This window comes from Dermochelys coriacea, chromosome 20 (genome assembly GCF_009764565.3).
Source record: "Dermochelys coriacea isolate rDerCor1 chromosome 20, rDerCor1.pri.v4, whole genome shotgun sequence".
NCBI lineage: Eukaryota > Metazoa > Chordata > Testudines > Dermochelyidae > Dermochelys > Dermochelys coriacea.
Window position 1 is genome coordinate 18170343 of NC_050087.2, and position 21680 is coordinate 18192022.

Genomic DNA, 21680 nt, shown 5'->3' on the forward strand with positions numbered 1-21680 from the left:
TCACTGGGGGGCCGGCGGGGCGGTGGGGATGACAGCCGCTGCGACTGAAGGCTCTTCCTATCCTGGCCAATCAATCGGCCCGATGCTAGTGCGGGTGGGCTCTCCCGACCAATGGGAAGCGCGGATGCTAGCGGGTGGGTAGTGTCGCTGGCCAATGCGCAGACGGGATGTTGCCCCTCTGTCCTGTGGGCGTGTGGGATGCGGGTGGATGGGCGGGGTTACGATGGCCCAATCGGGAGGCGGGATATTGGCGCCGCTCCTTTCTGACCGTCTCCCGCTCTATGGTCTCAGGAGGCGGAGGGTTCCCAAGATGGCGGTGGTGTCTGTGTCAGGCGCCGCGTCCGTCCCTAGCCCGGAGCCCCCCGGGCTGGAGCCGGGGCCTGGCCCCGACCGAGTCCCCGAGGAGGAGCTGCCCTCGCTGGACCCGGCCGAGGTGCGGAGCCGCCTGGAGCGGAGCTCGCACCAGTTCCGCAACCGCCGCAAGGTCCTGATCCGGGGGCTGCCCGGGGACGTGACCAACCAGGTACCGCGGGGGCGGGCGCCCGGGGGCGCGACTCGCCAGGTACCGCGCGGCGGGGGGGCGGCTGCCGTGTGAGGCGAGATTAATAAGACGGGGACTTCTCAACTTGGAAAAGAGGCGAATAAGAGGGGATATGAGAGAGGTCTGTAAAATCACCAGTGAATAAGGAAGTGTTGTTTACTCCTTCTCCTAACACAAGAACAAGGGGCCACCAAATGAAATGAATGGGCAGCAGGTTTAAAACAAACACAAGAAAGTATTTTTTTCACACAACGCACTGTCAACCTGTGGAACTCCTTGCCAGAGGCTGTTGTGAAGGCCAAGACTATAATGGGGTTCAAAAGGGAGCTAGATAGAGTCATGGAGGACAGGTCCATCAATGACTATTAGCCAGGATGGGCAGGGATGGTGTCCCTAGCCTCTGCCAGAATCTGGGAATGGGCGACAGGGGATGGATCACTGGGCGATTCCCTGTTCTCTTCATTCCCTCTGGGGCACCTGGCACTGGCCACTGTTGGAAGACAGGACACTGGGCTGGATGGACCATTGCTCTGACCCAGTCTGGTTGCTGTTATGTTCTTAACATCACTACCCTGACCTCTGGAGGGGGGAGGCTGAACCACACTCTGTTGAGTTCGGGGGCCTGGTATTCAGCTGGACTGGGCTAGGAATGTGATCAAGCAGGGGATGAGTGAGGATGCGACTCCCCAGGTAGTTGGGGTGGTGGGAGAGAGAGCTGTTGGGTCCCAGGGGTATGTCGATGTGGGGGGTGGGCTGCAAGTGTGACCACTCAGGGAAAACTAGGGATGTGAGGGAGACTGATTATGGGCCGTGATCATGTAGATGTGGAGGGGAAAGTTGGATTCAAGAAGCAGGGGTAGTAACAGCATGAAATAGGTGAAGCTTTATCTTATCCCTAGCTCATGGAACAGCCCCTCAGCTGTAACGGAAGGTCAGCTACTTTCTGAAGTTGAGGGGAGTGATGAGTGTCTCCCTTCCCCAGCCCCTTCTGATGCCAAGCTCTGATCCCTGACTCCTCACCAGGGTCACATGGATGTTAAGGTGGCTGTCACCTGCTTCCTTGTTGATTTAACCTATCTAACTTCAGTTGATGTCTCAGGCAGTGATTAGAATCTTTCCTCTAAACAGCTCCTGGATGACGCAACAGTAGAGTTGAACAGGCCATTTATGCTATTTGCTGGTCCCGTGCTGATTGGCTTGTGTCTTTGTAATCTTTGGTCCCTGGCTGAGACATGAGCTGACATCCTACTCCCTCCACACCCACAAAAGTTGGACTTTGTGGCATCAAAGCACTTTACAAACAGTAACTAACCCTCTCAATCCCCGAATTCGCCCCAGGCTATTTTCCTGTTTTGCAGATGGGATGCAGAGAGGGGAAGTGACTTGCCCAGTACTCCTGGGAAAGTTTGCCAGCTAGCATTCAAACTCTGAGCCTTTAAGTGTATCAGGGTAGCTAAAGGGTTACAATTGTTGCTAAAGTTAAATAGTTCAGGGAGACTCAGTTTGGGAGGAGGCACCACAATAGAAATGGATTTTTATACTGTGTACACAAGTCTGTTTGCTTCTGATCTGGTGGCAGGCTTCCTTTCTGTAGTCCACTCTTGTGTCCCCAAATTATACTCTCCTCTTTTTCCTCACTTTATTGGATAAGAAATTAAATCTATATTTCAGGCTATCCCTCTTAGGCATAAAGTATTTCTTTTTAGACAAGTGTGTTTCTCGTAATTTAGTTGCTGCTTAGTTTTGATTTGTTAAACTGACTGACTCCCAAAAACTCTGGAGGAGGAGCAGGTCTCATCTAATAAGACTGATTTTTTTTTTTCAAATCCTGCTTAGGGAGTAGGACATCTAATTTTTGCTTCTCAGAGGTTTGTGCAAACAACTAGAGTTCATGAGGTCTCATCACCTGAGTATCTGGTTCAAGTGAACCCTCAAACACCAAGAGAAACTAAGTCAATAGCGCCTCATTTCATCGTGAAACTGGAAATGTTGCATTACTCAAGGTGCAAAACAGTAAATTTCCACAATCCTCAATCTTTTACTGGAATTGGTCTGTTTGAAGTTGATGCAAAACCCAGAACTTGGTGAGTTTTTACATTTGCTCCAAAATCTAATGCAGCTTTGGTCTTCAGTAAACCATCTCCTGCATAAGAAGCAACACGGGGCCCTGTGCATAAAAGCACCTGGCTTTCTTCTCCTCTCTTCAGCATGGCTAAGGTTTCTATTCAGCTCTCTGCATGGGAGCTTGGATGAGGTGACCTGGCTGTTAGGAAGGACAATGGGACTTTGCAGGAAATCCTTGTGAACACATTTCTATTGTCGTTCCACAGAATCAGCTCATCAGGCCAGCAGGTAATGGTGTGATCCCATGACTGCTGTCATTGTTCAGCTGGATCACAGGACTTCCTAATGCTGTCCATTGCCTCCAAAGTGTGGCAACCTGGCTTTCCAGAAGCACATGTAATCGATATCACAAGAGACTGAGCAAGGAGCAGTCCATCCCGGAGGGCAGCAGGCTTGCATTGGAAGGGTAGTGTAGGGCTTTTTCTGGAATGTCTCCGGTAGCTTACGTCTCCTTTGTGAAAGTTGGCTTTGCACACAGAATCTCGCTCATCCACTTTGGCAGGTGGGTTTTCTTGAAGGTAGTCACGTTCCTGGATGAAGCAGGGAGCCAGGGTCAGGATTTCTGGGCTTTGTTTCTAACTCTACCATGGACTTGTCATGTCGTCGAGGGCAAGTTATATCATCTCTCTCCGTACATCCATCTCTTAATCTGTAAAACACAGAGAACCACCTGCTGGTGGGGAGTGAAAGGTTCAAAGTTTATAAGTCACTTGCGCTGCTTAGCTGAGACCTGCTAGAGAAGGGCAAAGTCTTGCGTAAAGCATTACATGAAATTGCTGCCAGGGGCAGCTGTAACATGGAGATGTTAAATCACTGATTTGAAGATCCTTATCTGAAAGGAGAAATGTGTAACTTCAGGGTAGTGCTCTGGCAAAATACCCAACATTCTTGTTGGGAAATAGGCTGCCTGTTGCTTGGGTTGATGGGATTGTGCCACTTGGATAATACACACGCTATATAGTTGGAATGGGATATTTCTCTGAGGAAGACAAAATGGCAACATTGAGTGCTCATTGCACATCAGCCACAGGGTTTTGAGGGTGTATGTTAAAAGGATTCGCAAAAAGAAAAGGAGTACTTGTGGCACGTTGGAGACTAACAAATTTATTTGAGCATAAGCTTTTGTGAAGGTAAAGTGAGCTGTAGCTCACGAAAGCTTATGCTCAAATAAATTTTAGTCTCTAAGGTGCCACAAGTCCTCCTTTTCTTTTTGCGAATACAGACTAACATGGCTGCTGCTCTGAAACCTGTTAAAAGGATTGGCATCGTTAGCAGGACGTCCTACAGTTTGTGCATCTTGTTTTCACTTGATGGGTCAGATTTTTTTTTTTGTCCCACTAAGTGACTTAGGTCCACTGTAGCAACTTGCTATACAGACATCCTATAGCCCAATGCCAGCCACTCCTTCCACAACAAAACCCAGCTCACAGGGCTAGCCCTTGCTCTCACAGCTGAAGAATTCCACTGCACTCCTACCCATTTCATAACCCTGCCCATGGGGTGTGAGTGCTCAATCAGGGGAGGGCATCTAAATACTACAGCAGAGGCATGGATTGCACGCCCCCTGAGCATGCAGCAGTGTCGAACCTGCCTTCCGATGCTGTGGAGATGGAGAAAAGCCTCCTTGGTTTGCAAGGCCACTGTCATTGCTGTGATGGAAGCTAGTCATGTCTGGGGGTTAACCCTGGGAACCAGGTAGTGCATGGGAGTATCTGAACTCCGAACGCGTGTAATCACTTTTCTACGGGCTCTAAGCTGGTTGGGACTAGAAGCGGTGTGTCACGAGGTAAAAATGAATCTAATATGCATAGTGGGCGAATTCTTGTGTCCAGACTGAACTCTGTGACTTTTAAACTCAAGGACTGAAGTAGCAGCAGCTTTGTGGCTTTCTGTGGAGCTCCGAATTCAAACTGCCAGCCACTGGTCTTGCCTTAGCCTCAGTCATCCCATGAAACCAGAGGGAACTGTTAAAAACTAGTTCTGTGAAAAGCTGTCTAGCTGGAGCAGTTTGAGATATGCTCTGTTGGGCCTTGTTTATTCAGGCATGTACCCCAGACCTGCCCACGTGCAGGTAAGTATTTCTGAGGCAGGAAATGCCCAAGACCTTCAGCTCTGCTGGAGTGTGGCTGTGAGAACCAGCCCTGCTTGTTTTTGTGGTCAGCCTTGCTGCTGATGGACTCTGTTCTCCCTGGCTGTGCTGGGGGGTGGGGATGACATGCTGCCCTTTCCCACTAGCTAATTAGGGTCCTGGAGAATCCTACCATGAGGTCCTGACTGGCTCCAAATACTCTGCTTGGGAGCTTGGAAATGGAGGGCAGGTAATGCTCTTCTCTGGGGCTGTTAAATGCAAGAGTTAATGTCACTCTCTCCTCGGGAGCTGATTTCTCTTTGACTTTACTTATGCAGGAAGTTCATGATCTGCTGAACGACTATGAACTGAAGTACTGTTTTGTGGACAAATACAAAGGGACTGGTGAGTAAGTGTCTGTTGCAGAGAGCAAGTCTCCCACGAAGGGGACATTCTGTTTAAATGCTGAATCTTCTCAGATTCAGGCTAATCTATGCCAGGATGCAGCTATAGGGCAGCCCACTCACAGGGTGCTGTGTGAGTGAATGGGTCCTTTTCCCAACTCCAAGATCTCAGGACAGCTTCTCTGTTGCCTGGTGTGCTGGAAGGGAGTGTGGTGCCTGCACTTTGTTAAAATACGGTTTCTCTTTATCTGAATGCTAATCTACCTCAGTAAACACACAGCTTGCGATGTTGTTCTCTGGCAGGGCTGGGAACTGTTTTTCTTACTGTTCTTTGGGTAGGTCTTCCTTCAGTTGTACACATCGGATCCTATTAGCAAGGGGACTAGTAGCATCTATCAGGAAACTTGGGGCTTACAGCCCCAGCAGACGATGTGGGGCTGCAATGTGGGGTTGCATTACTTTATGGAACCCACAGGACTGCTTCTCCTGTGCAGTGCTGACCTGAGGGATTTTCAGTCAAGCCAGCCCCTGACTCTCCTTGCAGATTTTTCACGGCAGCACTTTGCTCTGTCTCTCTAACACTTTTACAATCTGTGTGGCTACAGGTTCCCATGGACAGGAAAAGCTTGTGGGTGTTGCACGAGGTTACTGAGATGCTGGGCCATTCACTGTCCATCCGAATGCCACGGGGGAGGTTGGGACGCGAATGGTTTGAGCCTCTAGCTGCCATTATGTCTTGGGCATTGCTAGCAATCACTGGATTTCCCAATCTCCTCCCTGTTGGGCCATTAGCCCAGAGAGTTAGGAACAAGATGTACTAGTCTCTGGGACCGTAGGACACCTGCGGACTGATCCTCTGTTAATATTGATTACAATGTTCCAGTGCTTAGACCAAGACTTCTGGCTTGTCCTGAAGGCTGATAGAAAGCTTGAGTGCATGATACTCCTTCTAAGCAAGACGTCTACTGTGCCAGCACATGCTGTTAGCCGACAGTCTAAGTGACTGCCTCATGGGGAGTTGAGCCCTGGCTTGTAATCTAGAGCCGCTAATGCTGCAGTTTATCCCTCTCCTCTCAGTGGCTCTGTGACTTTGGATGTGTGGTTATGGAACATGTGGTGTGACTCTGCAGTTGGTGTGGGAATGGCACTGAAAGTGTGATGCGCTAGCTAGGTGCTTGCTGCTGGGTTGCAGGGTTTCTTGTCATAACTTCTCTGCTTGCAGCGTTTGTCACCTTGCTGAATGGGGAACAGGCTGAGTCGGCCATCAAGAAATTCCACCTGACCAAGCTCCGGGACAAGGAGATCTCTGTGCAGCTGCAGCCCACGGATGCCCTCTTGTGCATTGCCAACCTCCCCCAGCTCCATACGCAACAGCAGTTTGAGGAGCTGGTTCGACCTTTTGGAAACCTGGAGCGCTGCTTCTTGGTGTATAGTGAGAAGACGGGCCACTCCAAAGGCTACGGTTTTGTCGAGTACATGAAAAAGGACTCGGCAGCCAGGGCGAAGTCCGAGCTGCTGGGCAAGCAGCTGGGGACGCGGACTCTGTATGTTCACTGGACCGACGTCAACCAGCTGACCGTAGACCTGGTTCATTCCAGGTGCTTGGGTGTGAGCAAATTACCCCCGAACTACCATGACCTGGAGGAGCTGAGGCAGGTCTTCTCAGCAATTTCTGCCCCGACCTTCTGCCAGGTGCGGAGCTCAGCCCCAGGGGGTGGGTTTCCTGTGTGTCCACGATGCTGTATCTGTCTGGTGTTGTAGAGACCTGGCCCCATGCACCATGTAGGGTGTGCCGAGGCCTAGTCTGCACTAGAAAAGCCTCACCAGAGTGGTTATCTAGCAAAGCCTCTTGTCATAGACATAGCTTATGCCAGCAATGGAGCACTGGCTGGTCCAGCTTATGCTGGTTTGCCGATATAGCTGACTTCACTCAGGGAACGCCCTTTTTCTGGTGTAACTGTGTCTGCGCTAAGGCTTTTGCTGGAATAAAAAAATCATAAAACAATTCCAACCCAATGGACATTAGTGAGTTTTCAGTGCAGGCCTGGCCTAGATGGAAGACGCGGTCTGTACCCCAAATGCCTTAGTGCTGCCTCTAAAAGGCTTCCCCTAGGCTGGCGGGGCCAGTGTCAGTGGGAGAGGTTGGATCTTGCCCTGAGGCAGTTCCTGGCTGGGTAAGCTAGCCAAGGTTAATGAAGGCAGTGAGGTTAGGGGGTTCCCACCCTAGCTAGGATCTTTCAGTGATGTAAAGGTTCAGGCCCTTGCCTTTCACTAGGAAAACAAGTGTAAATTTGCACCTCTGGGTAGGTCCTGGAAATGACCTGTGGGCTGTCCCACTGGAAAGTGCCATCTGGCTCCATGACACCAGGGTGGAAATGACTTGTCCTTGTGCCATCAGTCTAGTGTCTGTTCCGTCATCTTGAGTGTACCTGCTCCCATGTGCTGGCATGCTACCATCTGGCTCACAGCCTCTAGCTCCCTCCTTTGAAGAAAGGGAGGGGAAATGATCTGAGGCTTCCTGTGTTAAGGAACAAAAAGATCGTGAAGCTAAATGCTTTGCAGTTAAATAGTCTGGCAAAGCACAGTTCTGTGAGGCAGGCATGGTCTTTAAAGCAGGGATTTCCAAGCATCCTAAAGCAGTTGGGTACCCAAATTCCTTTGACTATCCTACCCTAAACCACTGAGTTCATGGATGACATGACGTCTCCTGCCTGCGGATGGTGGTGATGTGTTGGCACGCTCCCCTGCTCAGTACAGGGCTTTGAGCTCCATTAGAGCCCATTGTAAGGTTTCAATGCCCAGGCCTTACATTTCCAATTGTGTGGATGTGGATTGGAAAAATTCATAGCCTGAAGGGTCTGAAAGCCCCTGGTCCTGTTGGCCCTGGCCAGCACACGGCTCCTCTGCCTTCATGCGCTAGCAGCTGGGTGTCCTCTCCCTATTGTGCTAAGCCTCCTTTTCACTGCCTTGTTTTTGTGTAGCTGGCGTACGGTCAGGATGGCCAGCTGAAAGGCTTTGCAGTCCTGGAGTATGAGTCAGCAGAGATAGCAGAAATGGTTCAGCAGGCCACAGATGGCCTGCTACTTGCTGGGAACCACATCCGCGTCTCCTTCTGTGCCCCAGGCCCTCCTGGGCGCAGCATGCTGGCCGCGCTTATAGCTGCACAGGCGACGGTAAGGCTCACTTATACAACTCTGCTCAGGCAAACTGTGTTGTTACCTCCCCCTTCCCCCACATTTGCCCTGCAGTCTGTTCACAGCTCTGTCCAGAGACCTCAGGGGCTGTTTCTTGCACCTTTCCAAGGCCAGATCTCCAACCTAGAACAGGCTGTCTTAGTTCAGACCTGGTGTTGTAGACACCTGTTCCAACAGCTCTCTGCCCGCAGAGCTTCCTTCTGTAGCTATTGCTTGTGGGCATACAAGTGTTTGTTACAAGGGTCAGTTTGTGTGCAAAGCCAGTACAGATACTGCTAGCACTCAGCTGGACTGAAGGGAACAGGAGGTGAATCAACTTACTGCTAAAGTGGGAATTATTGTTCACGGCAGCAAAATCTAATGTGACAGTGTTGTCACGACAGGCTGTTCTGCATGAAGAGCCTTGATGCTCATGTTCCATGCTCAGAGGGGACGGGGCATCTGCCCTGTCTCTCTGCACCTACGATGTGGACTGTAAAATGTACCAAACTCTGGAATTTCAGTTCCTTTCTAGCAAGCAGAATGTCCCATCTTCCCTGCAGGCCAGTGTCCTGCAACTTCCATGTTATAAATACTCACTTCCTGTGCAAGTTAAGATACTGAAAGACCTGTGCGGTTTTGCAGAGAGGTGAGGCTGGATAGTGAAAGCTGTTAGCTCTATGTTACTGCTCCTGTACCACAGGGTTTCTATCTGCGCTAGGAATGTTAGCAACCTGGCTCCATTCTGGGGTTAACAACCCTCTCCCGGTACTCCCCCAAACACCAGGATGCAGTGCTCCTGCTGAATGCACTGCTTCAGCTCCCAGGTGATCGGGAGTGGCCAGGGTTGTCAGGTTGGTGGTCGTTATGGAATAGTTCAGTGCTGGAGTCGTAAAGCAAATATACGCCGCTCTTTTTTGAGAGCTGGATCCAGGCTTTAGATTGAGGAAGAAATTGGGCTAGTAACGATTGTGACCGAACTGGGTCACTAGGACAGCAGAGGATCTGACTTTTGGGATGTGCTGCCTGTATTCAGATTGTAGAGTGGCCCTTGATTTGTAACAGTTGCTGGCTTGCCCAGTCACCATCAGGTATCCTTTTCATTGTGAAGTGTAACTGTGTAATTCAGACTCCTCTTAGCTTCAGCTGAAGTTCTCGGTTAGTCAGTACCTCCCCCCCACCCCAGCTCCTTCAAATCATGTTCCAGAACAAATGTCAAACCCTCATGAGCTGGATTGACAAAGGTATTTAGGCTCCTGGAGCTGCGGGGGCACGACTCCTGATTTCCAGTGGAAAATCAATAGGATCAGGTGCATAACTCAGTCAAGTGTACTGTAATCCCATTTGGCACCTGTCTGCATCTTTAGGTGCCTAAATATCTGTGTCAGTCTGGCACTGTGTGTACAGCCCTTGGCACGACCCTGCCTGGGTTCTCTGGGCACTGCCGTAATGAAATAGAGAGATTCAGACTCTGACATCTGCAACTTTTTTTAAGGCCCTTAATCGTGGGAAAGGGCTCCTTCCAGAGCCAAATATCCTCCAGATTCTTAACAGCCTGGGGAACCCCGCTTCGATCCAGCTCTTACTCAACCCCCTACTTCACGGAGCCGTCAGTGGAAAACAGGGTAAGAATGAGTAACGGGTTTTCTTATGTGGTGCTACAGCCCTGATGTAGCTGTTGTAGGGAACAGGACCTCTGCAGGCCCTGTGCCCGTGAGGTACTGTGAGTGCTGCCCAAAGCTCCCCAGACAGCTAGATTTGCTGATTCTTCTCTAACAGCAGGAGCAGATGGCATCTTGTACCCATGGTCACAGTCGCTCTTTAGCTGGATGATTACGCTACTCCTTCATAATAAGGAAAATGACCGACCGTGGCTATGAGCAGAGAACGGGATCGAGGCTGAGCTTGTTCAGCTAGTCCCTAGCAAGCCCAGGCTTGTAGTTCTCTATGGAGCTCCAGAGAGGCTGGCCAGCAGCCAGCCACAGAGCCCAGCATTCTCCTATTGAGCTAAGCGTACGCTGCATAGGAACCCAGGTGTTTGACACTTCCAGGCTTGTTCCTGCTTTGTCAGCGTGTCAGCCCCAGTCTGACCTGCTCCAGTTCTCTGCTCTGCTGGCAGTGCTGATATGGTGCATGGATGACTTCCTGTTTGTATTTGCATGGTGCTAGCCCAGGGTCTCGTGTCACTTGGGGGAGCCATGCAGACCAAGGCAGAGGTGCTGAGTGGTGGGACAGAGGCTGGGAACCAGGTATTCTGTTCCACTGTGGATAATGCCTAGTTGCTAGAGGGCCTGTGCCATGCCTCCTCCATGCGAGAGTCTGCACTGTCACTGTGTCGGCAGCCACTATCAAAATGGTCTTATCCTTTTTCTTTGCAGGAATCCTGGGGGCTCCCCCGTCCATGCCACTCATGACCAATCCAGCCCTCTCCACAGCGCTGCTTCAGCTAGCTCTGCAGAACCAAACGCAAGGACAGCAGGTACTCGCACAAGACACTCCTGTAACGTCCTAGAAGCTGCTCTGCTTCAGAGTTAAGAACTTCCTGTGCTTGTCTCTGTATTGATATTGCTCCCATCACTCGAGCAATTGAGCACCTCAAGAACACTAGTGAATCTATCCTCAAGGCACCCCTAGGAGGTGGTAGGTTGGGGATCCCAGGCACAAATTGTCTTCCTTAGGACTGCCCCCCGAGTCTACTGCAGCCAGGAGTAGAACCAAGCTCTTCTGCGGCTGAGCAGTGCTTTAACCATGAGGCTGTCCCTCCTCTTCTAGCTACATCCCGCTTCAGGGGGAGTGGAGTGACACACACCCCCACCCCCACCAATAAACGGGCCCCTCTGTGAGGGTGGAAGCTGAATAACAACCAGACTTTCAGAAGTGGCCACTGAATCCATATGCCTCACTTCTTGTACGCCCAGCTTGAGATGCCCCGGGCCTGACTCTTCCCGTAGCTCTGATCGGGTACACAAATTACACACACAGACATGTTCAGTGACCTCTTCCAGAATGGTTGGCCTTGAGTCCTTGCCCACCAAACCTACAGCTGGAGAACTGAATCCGAACTCTTTGCCATCTCAGTCAGTGGCGCTCTGCATTGCACCTGTTACACTTTGCTCTCTCTGTTTGCCTCACGCTCTTTCACCCTGATGTAACTGGTTTTGCTCCTAATGGAGTTCCCCACCTCTCCAGAGCGGCTGGTGTAAATTTGAGCATTTGGAGGCTGGCTTAATGCTGACTCTAGCTGTTAGCTAACATCTGCTCCTTTAGCCTCCCTGGTTCATGAAGTGATCTGTCTTTCTGGTCTGTCTTGCTTTGCTTTCTGCCCCAGAAGGCATTGCTTGGGAACTCCCTGTTACTGCAGAACCAAGTCTGGACGCAGCTGCTGCAGAACAAGGAGAACCAAGCCCTATTCCATGTGAGTGGTAGGGGGCTTCCTATGTGTGTGTGGTGTGGAGACGCAGCGCCAGATGCACCCTCAGGCCTTGTCTGAATTCCACTTGTGCGCTGCCCTTTGGAGCTGGATTGTGATACGCGGTGCAAGGAGCGGTGTGTACGCTGCACTGTCCTGGTGGGGGGTGACGCCTCCACCTGTGACAGTTTCTCCTGTCACCTCCTTGCTCCTGGGAGGTCACAACTTACTGCTGGTCTAGGGGCATGACCCTGCTGCCATGGAAGTCAATGTGTACCTTGCCACTGCACTTCCACAGGAGCAGGATCCAGACTGTACCAGCAGTTGATTGCTTCAGCTCTGCCGGTGGCTTTAGGGGGCAGTAAGGTCTCCAGCCATCCCCTCCGTCCCACTTGCAGGGTGTGGCCCCTGGATCCAGGTAGGATCTGTGTAGGGCTGTAAGGGTTCTGGGGTGGGCATGTCGCAGGTCACAACCTAGCCCCTAATGAACTGAGCATCTTTGAGCTTGGTAGTACCCCCAGAGAGCCGGTCTGAGTGGAGCCCCTCCTTGCATCATAGGTAAGGCTCAGTTAACTGGATTTCAGGCACATGTGCTGGGCTTCTGCCAGTGGAAGAGCATGTGCTGATCAGGCCCATGGCCACATTCGGCTGCGGCATTGTGAGTTCCGTGCTGTGGAATAAGTGGCACAAGCGGATCCTGTGGCTGGCAGGTTTGGGTCTCTCAGCGCTGGGTCTGTTGGACTGTGTTAACATCTCCGTTTGTTAGTGACACAGGACCCAGGGTGGGCTGAGCTGGCCCCTTGGTTCTACTGAAGCAAACGGTCTGGACAGAGGGGAGGGCACTGTGTGGGAGTAGCCTGGTTTCTATTTTCAGTGGTTTGTCTGTTTAAAGAGCCATGAAATTGCTGCAGCCCCCCGCCCCCTCCCTGTCGGCCCCTCCAGGGAGAGCTTCGAAATGCAAATTGTGCTCTGGAAAGACAAGCTATGGCTGTGGTGTGGCCCTCTCCAGGGAAGGGAGATCCAGCGAGCGCTTGCACTGAGCTTACACTAACAAGCTGTGCCCTGCTGTATTTAGATCACTCCAGTGCCAGCCGAGCTTCCAAACCCATTTCCTTGGGAAGTGCTGGCTAGACCTGCTCTCTGCAACAGCACTTTGGGTCCTTGAGCATGCAAAGAACACCAGCTCTTCTGTCTTCTCTTCCTTTCCTGGGAAGCTCCAACCTCCCCTCCCCATCTGAAAATGTGCCCAGCCTCCTCCTTTCTGTGTCCAACCCCTCCTTATCTGGGAGGGCTGTGCTTGGACAGCGATAGCAGCAATTCCTTAGCACAAGGTCTCCCGGGTGCAACTGGACATCAGGTATTTGGCCCGGCCTCCCCACCTGCTGCTCTTCTGGAATGGCCACCTCTGCTGGTGAGGGTGACGGGCCAACGACCTGCCCATGATAGTGTAGGACCCAATTATTTCAATGCACATCAAGGGGATTTTTTTTAGATGAACAGATAGTGAGTCGGAAGCTGGGGCGTAACTGCAGGGCACTACCTGTCTGTGGTACAGTGCGCTTGGATCGACTTTATTTTGAAACAGTATGCCAAAGGGCTCTAGGCCAGCGGCTCTCAACCTTTCCAGATGACCGTGCCCTTTTCAGGAGTCTGATTTGTCTTGTGTACCCCCAAGTTTCATCTCACTTTAAAACTACTTGCTTACAAAATCAGACATAAAAATACCAGTGTCGCAGCCCACTATGACTGAAAAATGGCTGACTTCCTCATTTTTACCATGTAATTATCAAATAAATTAATTAGAATACAAGTATTGTATTGACCTTTCAGTGTATAGCACACAGAGCAGTATAAACAAGTCGTCGTATGAAATTTTTGTGTACACTGACTGGGCTAGTGCTTTTTTATGTCGCCTACTGTAGAACTAGGCAAATCTCTAGATGAGTTGATGTACCCCCTACGTGTGCTCCTGGTTGGGAACCACTGCTCTAGGGAATTCTTCATGTGCACATGGCTAGTTATCACAGGGCAGGCTAGTACGCTGCAGGTTCCGCCCCTGCATGCTGTGCACAAACTGCTCGCGTAGGCACTGATTTGCTTGGGCTGGCTTCTTGCAGTGCTCTGACTGCTTGGCTGCACCGGTGGCATTTCATACTAACCGCGTTTCCCGCTGTGCCTTCTGCCTGGCCTTAACCTGCCTCTTGTTTGCAGAAACCCGGGATCTTGGGGGACTCTCCTCTCAGTTCTCTACAGCACGGCACCTTGGGGTTGGCGACTGCCCCGGCTCAGCCTGGAAGCTCGCTGCTGGGAGAACTCGCCTCAGGTAACATTGTGGGTTTGTGGCACGAGGCGATTGCTCAGGAGTCATGATTCCTGCAGTATGTGCTGGATGCTGGGCAGAGCTGCAGCAGCTTGCGTGAGTGCAGCTTCTGTTCTCTGTGCAGTGCCCCATCCCAGACGCTGGGGTTTGCGGTTCCACCGCAGGCGTCCGCCTGCCACCCTGGGCGCTGCCGGTTCAACGTGCCACCTCGTGCCTGGAGAAATAGCTGTCACGTGTGTCACTGGAGATTACTGTGCTGGCATTGACTTTGGGGGCCTGGGAAGCACTTAGGGATCTAAAGCACAGAAATGTTGGTCTGCAGATAACCCTGGAGGAGGGCAGAGCCCTTTAGGGAACCTTGGGGCATGTTCAGATTTCTTGGGTTTTTGTGTTAGAGCCCTCTGCCTTCTCTGGAGTAGAACCATTGGGCATGGGTCTGCCGAGGAGGCTGACCCAACCCTAGCAGCAGGTGTCTGGGTGCCGACCTAGCTGTCCTCAGGCTCAGTTTCAGGCCTGTGTGGGTGAAGGGGAGGGTGGAAGATGTTGCTGACTGACTGTAAAGTCGTGGCATCTCCTCTCCCCAGGGGGGCCTCTGCCTGCTGACATGACGCAGGGGCACGTGAAGTCACCAATCTTGCCTTCGGGGGGCATGCCCCTGGCATCCTTTCTGGGACCAGTGGGGACAGATAGAGAGAACTCGGCAATGGGGACACAGGTGTCCCAGCTGACCCCATCTCCTGGGACCCCATCAACCCTGCCGGGCCTCACCACCTCCATCCTGGGATCAGTGATCAGTGGACTTCAGAAACCAAAGCAGATGGAGAACGGGGTAAGAAGAGCAGCTATGTTCGAAGTTTACCTAGAACAAGCGCTTCACACTCCCCATATGCCGCCTACTCTCCAGTCTGTTCGGTGCATCCTTGAAGTCTGTAACGCTTCCAGCCTCTTGTCCCCTGGCAAAGCAACGTAGGAGTCTGAGCGGCTTGTGCGTTTTCCTGTCCTCCTGACGCTCCTCTGCGCGGCCTGCCTCGGGGCATACCCTCCAGCAGCACTAATCTCTGGGACTCCTTCTCTCCTAGGCCTCGCTGCTGGGAGAACCGCCCAAAGACTTCAAGATTCCTCTCAACCCTTATTTAAACCTGCACAGCCTTCTTCCTGCAAATAGCCTCGGAGGTGAGCTGGCGGGGGGGTGCCCCCTTAAATGGACAGTAGGAAAAGGTTAGACATCGGCATGGCTCTTCAATGAAAGGAGCAAACAAGGCCAGAACTGAACCTGAGCAGGGCAGGGATCTGTCCATGCTGGGACCAGAGCTGGGCTGCAGACTGGACCGTGTCTCTGCCGCAAACCTGGGGGAGTAGGGCTAGACTCCTCCTGCTTCAGCTCAGTGCCTTGTTTGCACAGTGGAGAGGGATTGTCACTCCAGCGGGGTGAGGTTAGGAATCTGCCAGCAAGTGCCTGGGAGTGCATCTCCAGAGCTACCACCAGGTCAGCCTGGGACCTAGCATTTGGCTTGTTCAGGCACAGGCCTGCCAGGAGACTCCGTTTGAATGGGGGTGGGGAGGGAAGACTTCACTTATTGACCTCCTGCCACAGGGTCGGGGATCCCCACTTGAGAAGCGAAGTCACTTGCCGTGGGGCAGTTGGTGTCAGAGCCAAGAACAGGAAAAGCTGTTGGTTCACCATGCTGCCCTGACTCGGGTAGCACAGAGATCCAGCTGTGTTCCCACCATAGGGGACTCCTGAGCTGAGGGGTTAAACTTAAATGGATGGCAGGACAGAGGGACAAATGACTTTAGTTTTGCCTTGCGCGCATTACCAAAGCGAGGCCAGGCTCTGTCTCCAGCGCAGTGCTAATGCCCCATAGGGCGACAGTACTCTGTGGGACTGTCCCTCTAACAGGCATGGGGCGTCCGGGGAAAGGGAATCCCTAGGGCTGTGAGTTTCCAAGGAGAGCTGCCTCTCCCTGGGGGCAAAGGGCCAGACTGAATGGTGCAGTTGGGTAATGGGACAGCCTGCAGTAATTACCCTTGAAAGGGAGCCAGTGCAGCTGGGCCCTTGGCTATCTGCCCAGCTGCTGTGGTGCTAATGAGTAATGCTCTAATGCAGGTGGTGCCAATAAAGCATTTAATCTGAAGGCTGGAGCGCTCGGCAACGTTTCCAATCCCAGAATCCCACAGCCTGCCATGGCTGACCCGTCGCTGCCCTCTTCTGGGCTGGCGGGAGACAACTATGCTTTTGACTATCAGCCGGTAAGTACCCTTGGGTCAAGACAGAGCATTAGCCCAGATTTCAGCTTGGACAAGTGGTGACCTCTGAGTATTAAAGCAGCAGAGCCGGGAACAGAACCCAGATGTCCTGCCTGCTATTCTCCTGTTTTCTCACTCCCTGGTCAGACACACTCTTGACCCACCTGATCTTGTGTTGTGGCCTCTGGTAATGCCTATGTAAGAGTCTTGTTTACTCTGTTCTTTCTCCTGGAAGGATTTGGGATCCCGAATGTATGCCCAGTCAAGGGACCATGCTGGGCCCATCCTGGGTGGATTTGGACACAGCAGGCATCAGGTAACTTCTGCTGGTATTCAGCTAGGAAGGAGCTGAGCCATGGGGCTGTTCTGAGTGTGACCAGCTGAGTTCTGAGCCTCCCTCTTTATAGGCTACAATGCCCTGGACTGGCAGCTCTCTGAGACTGCTCTCTCCCGGCCCCCCATGTGCTCCTTCTGTCTCTGCCTTCCCAGTTCTCCCATTCTTCACCCCTGTGGCTTATGGGGTTAACCTGCTATCTGGGGGTGTGGCTTGCAGCTGTTGGGGCTCCCTGGTTTTGGGATGTGGGAGGAGCATTCCACCCTAAGCTCCTCCCTGGGTCACTAAAAGTGGCATGCATCAGGTTATGTGGAGTTCTGCCCTGTGTGAGCCCTGCAGCTCTGTACAGCTTTCTGGCTTCTCCTCCCAGCACCATTACACAGCAGATTGTTACCACCTCTGCTGCAGAGGCACCAGGCAGTTGCCTGTCCCAGGTGTCCATGGCTGCTCATGAGGGTATTGATAACAAGGACCTGATTTGTGGATCTCCTCAGGGCAAGCTGCCAAGTGGAGAAACAATTCCCAGGCTGGCCAGAAAATCTGTTGTGTCTGCTCGCTGCTCAGAGAACCGCTGTTAGCCTTGCCCAGAGCAGGATCTTGCAGGGGGAGGGTGGGCTGTTAGGTCGTGTTGGCCAGTGTCTTCCAGCTAACATGCTGGAAAGTCCAGTGCAGACAGGACATACTGTCTCTGTAGCGGGGTCTGGTTAGAGCCGGGGTGAGGGAGTGTTAACTTCACTATCTTCATGGTTAAAGTACCGTCTACCTTGTCTACATTCGATTTCCAGTGTGTTGGACCACACTAGCCAATCCCTAGCCTCACACCTTTCTATACTCAGCTAGCCCAGGCCTTCGGGGTCCACGGTGGCATGGTCTCACTTTTCAATGAGTCCTGTGGGCCTGCTTCAAGGGGGATCCCACCCAGCAGCCCCCTTTCCCTGAGCAAGAGGGGGTATAGTGTCCTTTGTGCCAAAGAGAATTTGGTCTCATTGGGTGCATCTACACTGCAATGAAACCCGTGGCACCAAGTCTGAGTCTGGGTCAATTGACTCAGGCTGCAGGGTGAAAATTGCGGTGTAGACGTTTGGGCTTGGGCTGGGGCCCTGGCTCTGAGACCCTCCCCACGTGGGATTACAGAGCCCCAGCCCAAATTCCCTCGCTGCAATTTTCAGTCCTGCAGCCCGAGGCCAAGTCAGCTGACCCAGACTTGCCGTGGGTCTTTGATCACGATGCAGACGTGCCCGTTGATCTATTTCCATGCTGCAGAGCACCCAAGCATAGCCTGCAGTTCTGCTTCCGGGGGGCTGAATCGAGCCTTGATCCAGTTTGTGATGCAGAGCCGCTTCTCTTCCAGGTGTCTTCGTCTCCTGGATTTGAGCGGAGCAGCTTGGGGCCACCCCTCCCGCCCTTCTACTCAGGATCCCCAACCTCCTACTTCACCAGTGGCCTTCAAGCTGGGCTTAAACAAAGCCACTTGAACAAAGTGAGACGTCCCTTCTGTGTGTGCCAGGAAGGGAGTGTCTGTGCTTCCGGCTGCTAAGGGGGCAGATGGGTGTGGGTCAGCTCGCTCCCACTCAGGCTTCCGCTAGTTCGGAGTGGCTCAAAGATCCAGCCAGGCGAGCTTGGTGATTCCTGGCGGGGGCTGCGAGGCCAGCCTAGGTCCCAGCCTGTGGTGGCTCCTGCACAACCTGGGGTTTACAATGGCTGTGGGGTCTCCGCTTTTAATCGAAAAGGCCAGGCCTCCGCCTTGCTCTTGTGCTGTGGTGAAATGGAACCGCCTGGCAGCTGAGCAAGCCGGCCAGTTGTAAGCTTTCGAGGCAGAGGGGTGGCTCTGAGAAACACTCGCTCAGCTATGGCAGAGGCAGAGCGCCGAGATGTGACCTGGGGGCCGGTACCTTCCCTCTGGGGTCAGCCAATAGTGATTTAGAAATCGCCTGATATTTGAAGCCCAACCCTTCTGGTAAGACTCACTGGGCCGGCTCCCAAAGGGAGCTGCTCTCCCTGGAGGAGAATGGGTGCGTTTCCTGCTGTCTCGATGTGCCATTCAGTGCCATAAAATCTGTCACTAGGGTCGCAGGCCAGGAGATGTGGCTGCAGCCCTGTTCCCGAGAGGGAGGGCAGAGGTGTGTGCGCAGAATGCCAGCCCCCTTGAGGTGGGACTAGGCCTTTGATGGGCTATGTTGGGACAGTGGAACTGCAGGGTGCTTGCGGGCCGCACACAGTGCTGTTAAACAGGGACATCAGTGGTGGCTCCTCTCTTCCAGGCAGTTGGGATGCCACCTGTGGGCACTGGGGACAATATCCTGGGCGTGGGACCAAACGGCCATTCCCATGGCTCCCACTCCAAGGTGAGTAGCTCTGGGGACGAGGGCAGAGTTTCGCTACTGACCTGCAAACACCCCCGTCTCCCCCCCCCCCCCGGGTGCTTTGCCAGTCCCCTGATGCTCAACACCCTGCTGTCTCTTCCAGACTCCGATCGGGGGCCAGAAACGGGCCTTCTCCCACCTGCTGCCATCCCCGGAGCCCAGCCCGGAGGGCGGCTATGTCGGACAGCATTCTCAGGGCCTGGGAGGGCACTATGCAGACTCCTACCTGAAGCGGAAAAGGATATTTTAACCCCTTCCCTGCTGAAGCACTATTGTCCCCTCCGCGTGTAAATCTGTACAAACTTTTTTTTAACGTTAGTCTTGATTTTGAGGTTTTTATGTGTGTGTGAAAGACTTGGCTTCTCTGAGTGGGGTGGGAAGCCCCATGGGTTTCCTGTCAGAGGATGGGCCCTTCCAGTTACCCCCGTTCCAGAACCAGCACCTCTCTGCATCACAGGCAGCCAGAGCAGAGGCAAGCGCTCGGAAAACATACTGTAAGGGGTAAGGACAAAGCTCGCCCCTGTCGCTGCTGCTCTTGGGACCTTCCTGTGTTTCGTGGCCCACGAGGCAGAAACTGCTGGAGTCATGCTGGAGTCTGATTGCAGTAATTGGGAACCTACATACAATCCTGAGTGAGGACAGTAAGTCCTAGGGAGATGCATGTTCCCTGCCTTAAACTGCTGCTTCAGAGACAGGAATGTACCTGACTCCAGCAGGTGCCCTTTGCTCGGAGCATGGAAGTTCTGGTAGCGCAGAAGTGGCAATCCAGGGGGTAGCGATTCGGATACACATACAGAGTTCTAGTTACACCGTGGGACTCCGGATCTGCCTGGTTCCTGGCCCCACCCTGCTCAAAGCCTTCAGAGCTGCATCTGGGATGCAGCGTTCCCTGGAGGCTTACGCTGAGCTTGAGGTCACGGGCCCTGCCTGCCTCTCCAAATTCCTGTTCTGTTTTGTTTTTTTTTAAACCCTTCAGATGCTGACATTTTACACTTTTCTTTGGTAATGAGATTTGTAAGTTGCCTTTTTAATTCATGCTTTGGTTTTTATTTCCTTTTTTAACTAGCTAGGAGCAGGAATCTTGGTCCATTGTAAAGTTGCTGAGCCTGGTCATTCCTTTTTTTTTAGTTTCTCCCTCCTGGGCATGAACTTTTGTTCTAGAAGTTTCTTTTGGGGTGTGGGGAGTCAAACGTTTTCCTTGATTTCTGTTTTGCTGAGCCTTTCAATAGGAGCCAGCTGTAGCGTGGCAAACGGACCTGCTTTCCCTGCAGCCCTGCAGCCTCCGGACACTGCTTCCCAGGAAGCCGATCTGCCTTTTCCCTCCTGTTGACCAAGCTTGGAGGGTGACCGTGGTTTTGCAATGTCCAATACAAGGCTGCCCTTGTGTTCTGTGTGGAACTAGACGCTCAGCCCTTTGCACCCTTTCTCCAGCTCCATTTGTAATATCGCATTAAATGCAGCTGAGCTGATGTAGTAGGATGCTGGCAGCTTTGGGTATCAAGCCCTTAACAGTGTGTGCTGCTGAGAATGGAACTGTTTAATGCCTTGGGACCGAGCCACTAGCCAGCTGAGATAGTTGCGCAGGATGTAGAGTTGCAAAGCAAGCCGGTATCCAGTGATTGAGAATGGTGACCTGCTGGCCTCTGTTGAGGGGAGGGTGAGAAGCTGCTTTCTCGGGGGTGGATTTGCAGGTCTTTTTGTGTAGACTCCCCACACTCTTTTCATTTGAGGTTTATAAAATTGCTACCATGTTTCTACTATAGATGCTGTCTGGCTTGCTGTATTTGTGGGGCTTCCAAGCCCTCGAGAGCTGGACATTGCCTTTCCAAAGTAAAGAGATATTTATATCGAGCCTTGTCCCCTTTCTATACTTGCTGTAAAAATGTGTCATTTTTTGAACACTTACACATCCCTTGGAGCCGGGAGCCATTGGCCAGAGGGGTGGTCTGGGAGCCAGGCAGATTGGATTTAATCATGTTTCTCTTGGCCATGGCTAAGTCCATGGACACAGTGTCTAGTCCTACAGACACTGGTATGTGCGTCCAGCCAGCTACACGTTGGAGCCTTCAACTTTCTGTCCCCAGGGAGACCTCACTGAGCTAACAGTCCTGGTGATTCACAAGCCCCATCACTCCAATACTGTACCCTACAACCTCACGGCAGCTTTCAGCATCCAGACACCCCCTTTGCTACACTGAGCTGCATCCCCTCTTGCTTACACATGAAGGCCTGGGGTAAGCATAGCTCATGTCCAGGGTACTCCATATTGGTAACTGCAGCTGGGTTGGGCTTCTGTCAGACCCAGTTCCCTTCCTGCCACTCAGCTTGGGATCTGCTCCCAGTGCAGCTGCTGAGCCCGGCTTTCGCACCTCTGCTGTCATGTTTGCTGGGGATTTTTGTTCTCATTTTTACTTCATCCCTGCCTTGATTCTGTTTCCCATCTCTGCTTGCTGCTGTTGAGGTGTGAATGCTGGGGGTAGCACCTCTTGTGCTCTGGCCTGAGTCTGGGTTGAGCAGGTAGCGTGGCTCCATGTAAGCCTTCTGGTTGCTGAATTGAAAATTTTTAAGTGAAGAAAAAAATTTGTAATGAACTCCCTGCACCTAATGTTCAGTAGGGTGGGGCACAGGCCCAGACCCACGCTGTCTCCTGTGCGACTAGCCACTGCCTAGAAAGTAAGCTTGCACTGTGCATTGACA

The 21680-nt window shown here is 52.4% G+C and overlaps 1 protein-coding gene across 3 annotated transcripts; it reads left to right on the forward strand.

Moving 5' to 3' along the window:
- The first annotated feature begins 187 nt into the window (after positions 1-187).
- On the forward strand, positions 188-20834 carry RAVER1 (ribonucleoprotein, PTB binding 1). 3 transcript variants are annotated; one of them, XM_043506377.1, is made up of 15 exons: positions 188-523; positions 5072-5138; positions 6360-6829; positions 8119-8310; positions 9806-9935; positions 10689-10789; positions 11639-11725; positions 13931-14042; positions 14624-14868; positions 15119-15212; positions 16147-16289; positions 16522-16602; positions 17972-18100; positions 18882-18965; positions 19087-20834. In XM_043506377.1, the coding sequence occupies exons 1-15, from the start codon at positions 209-211 to the stop codon at positions 19231-19233; spliced, it is 2397 nt and encodes a 798-aa protein (XP_043362312.1). In that variant the 5' UTR covers positions 188-208; the 3' UTR covers positions 19234-20834. The 3 variants fall into 3 exon arrangements, with proteins under 3 accessions (XP_043362312.1, XP_043362313.1, XP_038234470.2); XM_043506378.1 differs by having other exon boundaries at positions 193-523; positions 11642-11725; XM_038378542.2 differs by lacking the exon at positions 11639-11725 and having other exon boundaries at positions 208-523.
- The last annotated feature ends 846 nt before the right edge of the window (positions 20835-21680 follow it).

What these genes read in the sequence shown, in the direction of transcription:
- RAVER1 (XM_043506377.1), top strand. Translation starts at nt 209, where the DNA reads ATGGGCGGGGTTACGATGGCCCAATCGGGAGGCGGGATATTGGCGCCG. An exon ending in TTATAGCTGCACAGGCGACG is followed by an intron (nt 8,311 to 9,805) that starts GTAAGGCTCACT and finishes ACTTTTTTTAAG; the next exon opens with GCCCTTAATCGTGGGAAAGG. An exon ending in AACAAAGCCACTTGAACAAA is followed by an intron (nt 18,101 to 18,881) that starts GTGAGACGTCCC and finishes CCTCTCTTCCAG; the next exon opens with GCAGTTGGGATGCCACCTGT.